Genomic DNA, 8772 nt, shown 5'->3' with positions numbered 1-8772 from the left:
AATAAGTTCGAAGTTATTAGCAAGTTTTTGTCTTAAAAATAGCAGTACTACAATTAACGCACGCACGCATTTATGTATTCTTCAAAATATCAAACAATTACTTCATGCATTCCTGGAAATATACTGCTGCTGCTTGCCCAATGTCTAATTAATAAATGTTCAAATAAAACTTTCAAACCGAAATATTCCTTTGTTAAAGGCATTGCAGAGCCTGCTGCTAAGTTGCTTGCTGATCAAATTTAATTTATTGTGCCAATTCTTTGAATTAAGCTCAAATTGTAGAACAGGAATACATACATATAATATAATAATATAAGTTATTATACTTAAAAAATATTTGGAATTTATTTAGGTTTGAAAATCTCAAGAGAATAAGAATTTGCACATCGGAAGCCAAAAATGTAAATGAACTAATTATGTGGTATCTTCTCCGCGATTAAATTCGAGCATACTCGATCGACGGAGTTAGCCAAAATTTTGATAAATCTCTAATGCCGAATTCTGTAGTGTCTTGGTAATGTTCGTCATTTATTTTAGATTTTTTAAACTTTAACAGTACAATTATAATTACGGATATAATAAGATAAATATATTGTACTTATAATTACGTGTTTTTAATACTCCTTATTCTTCTAATTCTTTTAATTGAAATTCTTTAATAGATGTTAAAGACAACATTTCTTCTATTTTGATATGTTCTGCCTTTGGCCGTAATATCGCCGGCAATACTTGTATACTTCAATACTTGTATTGTGTTCAAGTTTTGCAATTCACTTACAACTCATTTTCAATTTTATTATTTTATTATTTGATAGTGCCTCAATTATTTTCATACATATGTTGATTATTTATTTTTGACCAATTGGCCAATCTACTTTTTATCAAATGTTCTATCCGAGCGCCGTTTTTAATGCCTTCTACTATATTTTTTGACTATATGAAATTTTGAAATTTAAAAGGGCGAGTCAAGAAGCACCGAGAGATTTGGTAACTCCTAAAACACTCAGGCTAAAAAGCCCATTGTATTTAAAGCTCGGGAAAGAGAAATGGTAGATTGTCAGGGAGGAAAAGAGAAAACTAACAGTAGGAAAAAAATATAGGTAGCTAGAAGAATTATCCAGAGTCTTTGGTAAATCTGAAAATATCCTCCAGTTTGAGAAAACGATTTTTCTCGTTCTAATGTCATCGGTACCCAAAATTCGCAGCCTTGCTCTAGCAAATGCAGGACACTCTCAGAGAAAATACTCAGTGCTATCCGCCTCCACTAAACAAGACAAACAAAACGTGTCGTCAATGATTGCAATGGTGGCCATATTTTGACCTCATAGTTTGTGTCCTGTTATAATACCTACCATCAACGTCTTTTTTTCCAAGTTTTAGAAGAAAATTCGACACTTTTCGGTTCGGGCTTGATATAAAACACGTAGCTGTTCTGCAGCGTTCTAGATCGGATCATTTCTTTTTACGTAAACTGCATACATAATCGCTGATCCACTTCATGATTCCTGCCGAACTGGTTCCGATTATTGGCTCTGGTCCCTGCGAAGTAACTGCTGATCCAGTCTGCAACTTTCATAATGGCAAAAAATTTCGTTTGAAAAACAGTAATGATACTTATTACTATCGTCTAAGTGCTATCCGGCTCTAGAACGTATTTCGTTCTTATACCCATCGGTAAAGAAAATATGCGCCAAACCCTTTGAATGAACTCTGGAATACTCCATTGCCCACACATTGGAAATTTGGCATCGAATTTCCTTCCAAATGAAACTATGGGTATAAGGCCGCCCTTAATTGCCAAAAGCAGTGGATACTGCTCGGATATCATCTTAAAGGTTTTTCTGTTGCCCGAAGTTCCGTCTTCGTGCCAGAAACCATATTTATGGAGCCTATACATTGCTTTTATTGCTTCGTGTTGTATCTTAAGATCCAAGGGGAGCAAATCAATAATAGCATTTAGGGCATCGCCAGTGGTTGTACTCATAGCACCCGTAATTTTAACATACAGTTAGTAGCATAAATAAGTATACAGGAGCCTGATTTATGGAATTGTTTGACGATAACGCTTTCCTTAATATGTAATCAAAATATTTTGCACATGGTAATTGTGTACTGGGATAAGCTTTCATATGCGCCTTAATTTAGCTGTAAATTTTAGGTACCGTTATCCACGCTTTGCTTTGTCTTTGATGCCAGCGAAATTTATGTCACAAAAGTTAGTATATAGCAAACGATTGTTCAGTTAGCATAACACTTATTTTTATGTATTGATTAAAAAAGTTAAAGCTATTAAAAGGAAATCATCAAAGTGAGTATAAAAATTTAGGGAAGTACGTTTTGTATTAATTTTTGCGACATTTTTATTAATGGCACCAAGAGGAAAAGAGCTTTCTGATGATTTAAAAAAACTGATTAAAATATATCACAAGGAACATGAACCATTGCGAGAAATCGGTCATTTGATAGATAGGAGATTTGCTATAGTTCAAAAGGTTGTGAATAAATATAAAATTGCGGGAAGCACCACTAATAAAGAGCGTTGTGGGCGTCCGCCGCTCTTAAGTCCCAGAGAAAAAAGCTGAGTCGTACGGAAAATCAGGACAAACCCCAAAATAAGTGCCCCCAAATTAAAATCTGAAGTTGAAAATGAGACTGGAAAACAATTTAGCACCCAAACTATTCGCCGGATTTTGCATAGTCCTGGTTATCATGGGCGCAATGTTAGGAAAAAGCCCCTCGTGAGTAGTGTCAATCGGAGTAAACGGATTTCATTCGTAAAAGTTCATGAAAAATATGATTAAACGTTTTGGAACCAAGTCATATTTTCTGATGAGTGTAAGTTCAGTATTTATGGATCTGATGGCCGTGAAAAAGTTTGGAGAAAAGTTAACGCGGAATTGAATCAAAACAATATGACCGGCACTGTGAAGCATGGAGGGGGCTCTGTGATGGTTTGGGGATGTATGACTGCGAACGGGGTTGGAAACTTGGTATTTACTTAAATATTTTTAAAAATATTTTAAAAGAAAGCGCTCTGAAATTGGGCCTTGCAGCAAGGTTTGTCTTCTAGCAGGATAATGACCTCAAGCACACATCCAACATTGTACGAGAGTGGCTGTTATACAATGTGCGAAAACAGCTGAAAACACCGCCACAGTCCCCGGATACCAACCCAATCGAACATTTATGGGAACATGTAAAGCGGAAAATACGTAAACATTCGATTAGAAATAAGGAACAACTGAAAAACTTCCTTCAAGAGGAATGGAATAAAATATCACCAGCTGTAACTGAAAACTTGGTGAAATCAATGCCTTCACGACTTAACCCTTAACTGGTATCGTGGGGGCCGCGCAGACCCCACGCGTTTTATTTTTTTGAATTTCTTAAAAACTACGCATAGTACGCAGCTGCTATTTTGAGTAATCTCATTACGTCGCGACACGCGGCGGGTGTCGGACGTTCGGCGCTGAAGCTTTTACCAGAGCGGAGCTACGTACGTTGCGGGGGCCGTGCGGGCCCCACTGTACCCCCACTATACGTTGAAATACTTATGTTTTAGTTTATTTTTTCAAAGTTGATTTTATAAGAAATAAGAAAACATACATATGTTAGCTAAAGACTTTCGAAATAATAGTTTTTCTTTATTTTTATAGTGGTAAGAAAAAAATACCAAAAAATTGTCCAAATTTTGTGATCTCTTGTAGTAAATAAGTTAAAAGAAGTATATGAATAAAAACTTATTAATTTCATAAAACAAGCTTGTTATTTGTCCTATCAAAATAATTCTTGAAAAAAATTGTAGACATTTGTGTCCTAGAATCTAGTTTTAATAGGGGGCCGCGCGGCCCCCACGATACTAGTTTCGTTAGTCAAATTTACGATACCAGTTAAGGGTTAAAGCGATTGTAAAGTCTTATGGTTATCCTACCAAATACTAGGATTTTATTATATTTTAATTATGTTTTTGATTTCACAAATTAATAATATGATGAACTGTATACTAACTTTTGTGACATGAATTTTTATAAAGTTTAATATAAAAAGCTATAATTTTGTTCCTTTTTAAAATTTTGTCATTATTTGGATTAAATATGATTTTTGTATTTCATTCATGTAAATAAAACACAATTTTGTTATAACTTAGGTTGTTTGAAGGAATCGATTGTAGGAAAATTGAAAACGTATCCGGTGTATACTTACTTCTGTTACTAACTGTATACTTATACACCTAATTCTCTTTTTACACGATAGATACGTTCCCAAAGAATTCGTGTAAAAAAAAATTCGTGTAAAAGGAGAATTAGGTTAAAACAATACTAAAAAATTCTTTTTAGAGTTCACTAAAGAATTTATTTCGTGTTTACACATTTTAATTCTTTAAATATATTATAAGAAATAAATTATTCTTTGAAAAAAAAGAAAATAATATCTGAAATTCATTAATATAAAACAAGTAAAAATAATGTAAACATAAAAAACTTTTATGCATTGTCACTTTCTGACAATAAACGCATACGTTTGCGTAAGACTAGAATATCACTGCCATCACTAGAATTATTTTGTTCATCATCTTGTGAAATTGTTTCTGGATTATCATCTCTAGGCTCCTGTGTTGATAATTCAGTAGTTTTTAGAAGGAAATCAGTCATTAAAGATTGTGTTTGATTTCGTAATAAACCTTTATAAAGTTCCCTGTAAGATGCCATTAATGATTTCAGTTCACGTTGAAATTTTGCAGCTCGTTCCTCATCAGGATCATGTTGTTGAAAATGATTACCTAATTTTCTGGCAAGATCAAGACCTTCTTTAATTAGAGTTGCATTTAAAATGGGAGGATCTTCTTCGTCATTATCCCTATGTTCTCTCTCTTGATGAGTCTCAAGGGTGAGGTCTATAATTTCATTTTCACTCAAGCTTTTATCAGCTAATAATTCCTCTATATCGGCAAATGATAGATCATCGAATCCATCTCCACCAATTGTATGTGCCAGCGTTGTGATGTCAGTAAAAACAGCGTTATTATGGATGACAGGATCAGGATCTTTGCTTTTGACACATTCTGGCCAAATATTTTTCCAACATGAGTTCAAGGTTGATGGCTTTAAGTCAGCTAACGCTAACCCAACTTGATTAATGCAGTCCATAATAGAAAATTTTTTCCACATATCAATGACTGTTAAATCCTCATTATGGTCTAGTTTGTCTACCACGTATTGGAATGAACGTTTTATGTAATATAGTACTTTTTAAAAGTAGCAATGATCCCTTGGTCTAGCGGTTGTATTAAGGATGTAGTGTTAGGCGGAAGATAGCAAAATTGCACATTTGGGTGCTCCAAGAGCGGATGGCAAGGTGCATTGTCTAGAATTAAAAGAACTTTAAATTCTAGACATTTTGCATTCATGTAGCGTCTAACTTCTGAAATGAAGTATTTCTGGAACCATTCTGTAAAGATTGCACTGGTCATCCATGCCTTTTTGTTTGCTGTCCAGTGAATTGGCAGTTTATTGAAATCTACACTTTTCATCGAGCGTGGTCTTAAAGCACGATTTACTAGCAGTGGTTTTAACATACGTTCTCCTGAAGCATTGGAACAAAACAACAATGTTACACGGTCCTTTGCTACTTTTAAACCACCGGCAGTTTTCTGCGATTTTGCAACATAAGTTCTGCTCGGCATTTTTTTCCAAAAGAGGCCACTTTCATCTACATTCCAAACTTGATCTGGGGTGTATCCTCCATCTTCAATAATTTTTCTAAGTTTTTCAGGAAATTTTTTGGCAGCCAATTCATCTGCAGACGCAGTTTCTCCCTTAATTTTTACATTATGGAGAGCATGTCGTTTAAGAAAACCTGTCATCCAACCTGTACTTGCAGAAAATTCGGGTTGTTTTGACTGAGATGAAGTGCCTGGCTCAACTTCTTTAATACGTTTATAAATTCTTAATGCAGTTTGCTTGATAGCAATTCCATCTACTGGTATTCTTTTTTGTGATTTATCTTCAATCCATATTACCAAAGCTTTTTCCATCTTCTCTTTGACAACATCTCTTATGTATGACGATGATTTAGCACTTATTTTCGTTCCAGAACATACCGATTTTCTAATCGCAGTTTCATTTTTCTTGATCGTTCTTATGGTAGCTTCAGGAATACCAAAATGCTTTCCTACAGCCGTTGCTCCTTGTCCTGTTGTAAGTTGATCTAAAATTTTAATTTTAGTATCTAAACTGATCGCCTTCCTCTTGGCTTTTATTACAGGTGAATTATGTGACATTGTGTTAAGGCTACCAAAATATTTTTCATATTAATAATGCAAAGATTTGAAAATTATTTAAAGCTTACCTGTTATTGAGTTAATAAATCTATACGAGCACTAACTTTATTTTACTTATAATGTTTTAAATACTCACAACAACTAAGCGTCTTTTCTTTTCAACTCTCAAAACCAAACTAAATTGCGTAAAAAGTACATTACGTCTTTACTCTATGCATAATTCGGGGAATCTCACTCATATACACATATTTTTATAGCAACAGCTGTACACGATAACAGCCCAAAGCCGCTCATCCTGTATAGATGCGATTACATGCTGATATTCTAAGATCCTAAACAAATAACCTAAACCGATATGCTAAAACAAAAATCCCAAACAATGAATCCGATTTGCTCTATGAGATTCAAGAAAAATTCATAAAATATTGAAAATCGTGTTAAATGTAAATTGAAATTGAAATGAAATGAAATTCGTGTAAAAAAAATTTTTTTTTCTCTTTTTAACTCGTGTTAAATCAAATTCGTGTAAAGAAAATTCGTGTAAAAGAGAATTAGGTGTACATGAATTATTATACGATTTGCCATCAATAGTTTTTCCATGCATTTTATTTTGAGACATTAACAGCGAATTACAGCGCACGCTCGATAACGTGATCTAATTCAAACCGAAGCAGTTCACGTTAACAAAAGTGTTCACATTTTGGAATGCCCAAAAAGACTAAGTAAATATATTTTTTCACATTTAAATTCACTTTTTATTCTTATTTTCGTTATAGTAATTGAAAATTAAGTCATACGATAGTTTTATTTAAAAATATCAGTCATCTTTTTTTGTATCTTCTGTTTTTCTGAAACTTGAAGCACAGCTTTCTCCCTTAACCGTCCTAGCACACTCATATCATTTTGATCGACGTCTTCATGACTAGCCCATATTAACGCCTTGTTGAAAATTTCAACTGCTTCAGTCGGCTTAATTTTCTCCAGTTGCTCTGATAAGCTGTCATCATCGGATTCGTCCTCTCGTTGATGATCGTCATCTGCATTGCCCTTTTCGATATCTTCATTCCATTCATGAATGGCTGGTAACGTGAATTCAATCTGAAATTTTTAATAAAAAAAGTTTCTTCAATAACCCACATACATATCTTTGAACATATCTGCGAACACGAACGAACCTCAGGATTTAAACTACTAAGGAGATCGACGGTGTTGCTCAACAAGGTGCGAAGTTCGGCTTCAACCGCCAACGGAACATTATCTTCGGTATCAAATTTAAAATACTGTTCCAGCACTTACATAGCTAATGTTGCTTCACCAACACGAAACCAAGCTCCATCCAAAAGATGTATAGCTGTTTTTAAGTTAATTTTTTCAACGACTCGAGCAAATCAGACTTTGTCTGTAATGCAACTTAGTGATTTTTATTGCATTCTGATCCATCGGTTGAATGAGGGGAGTAACGTTTGGTGGCATAAACATTGCAATTTGCCTATTCTCCGTTATCAGTTCAGCTTCATTTAGGTGAAAAGGAGCGTTGTCTATTAGGAGGAGAGCTTTAATTGGTGAGGCTTTCTCCTTTAAAACCGATGTAACCTTAAAAAACAACCAGTTAACCTTAAAAATCGGACAAAACTTAAAAGGAATATTCACCTGTGGAACAAATGACTCATTAAACCATTGCTTGAAAATAGCCCAGGCGGATTTCGAGCTCTTATAGTCGGTGGGACACTGAAAATTTTTAAAGCAGCGTGGATTCTTCGCCTTTCCAATTACCAAAAGCTTAAGCCTGTGGGATTCAGTGGCGTTTGAACAGCATAAAAACGTGATTCGCTGCTTCTCGGACTTTACCCCTGGGGCTCTCTTCTTCAAACTTGACGCGTACGTTTTTTCTGGCAAAAGTCTCCAGAATAATCTCGACTCATCAGCATTATATAACTGATTGTTGCACAGCTCCAATTGGGCCATTTTAGCTTTAGGTTTTTTTTTTTTTAAACGGATCCACTGAGGTTGCGAAGACAGTTTTTCGCCTGATATTTTAAGAAGACGAATACCGTACCTCTTTTTGAATCTTTGGAGCCATCCATCACTAGCGAAGAAGTTTGCTTCATTTTCTTTAAATTTTGCATGCAGTGTTTTTGCCTTTTCTTTCAACATTACAGCACTTACTGGCCAGTTTTTATCTCGCATTCGGATAAACAACGATAAAGAGCTCTCTCCATTTTGAGCAACTCTGAAGAACGCAGTGTTTTTCTATTTCCAGGTCCACAATACGAATTATTTACGCATTTTAAAATCACTTGCTTTTTCGCTTTAATGTTACAACTTGTTGATTTCGCAACATTATATTTCTTTGCTAAAATCGTGACAGATGAGCCTCTTTCCAAAAAGCCGAGAATTTTAGCCTTTTGTTTTGATGTTAAGCACACGGGTTTTTTAGAACTCATTTTCACCAGGAAACATGAGACGAAACACTCTTTGCAAAACCAAAACCG

General features: G+C 34.7%; 1 protein-coding gene and 1 pseudogene across 1 annotated transcript; both read right to left on the bottom strand.

Annotated features, from left to right (window-relative positions):
- Positions 1 to 5230: 5230 nt before the first annotated feature.
- Positions 5231 to 6709, bottom strand: LOC129250262 (tigger transposable element-derived protein 1-like). The gene is made up of 2 exons (XM_054889898.1): positions 6349 to 6709; positions 5231 to 6290 (listed from the first exon to the last, which is right to left on the bottom strand). Exon 2 carries the CDS (start codon positions 6278 to 6280, stop codon positions 5231 to 5233), a length of 1050 nt encoding a protein of 349 aa, XP_054745873.1. The 5' UTR covers positions 6281 to 6290; positions 6349 to 6709.
- Positions 6710 to 7684: 975 nt separating this feature from the next.
- LOC129250862 (jerky protein homolog-like) lies at positions 7685 to 8388 on the bottom strand (annotated as a pseudogene).
- Positions 8389 to 8772: the final 384 nt, after the last annotated feature.

This window comes from Anastrepha obliqua, chromosome 6 (assembly GCF_027943255.1).
Source record: "Anastrepha obliqua isolate idAnaObli1 chromosome 6, idAnaObli1_1.0, whole genome shotgun sequence".
NCBI classification, from domain to species: Eukaryota; Metazoa; Arthropoda; class Insecta; order Diptera; family Tephritidae; genus Anastrepha; species Anastrepha obliqua.
This window is presented reverse-complemented; position numbering and strand designations above follow the sequence as displayed.

Coding starts and splice junctions, on each gene's coding strand:
- LOC129250262 (XM_054889898.1), bottom strand. CDS start 6,280: ATGTCACATAATTCACCTGTAATAAAAGCCAAGAGGAAGGCGATCAGT.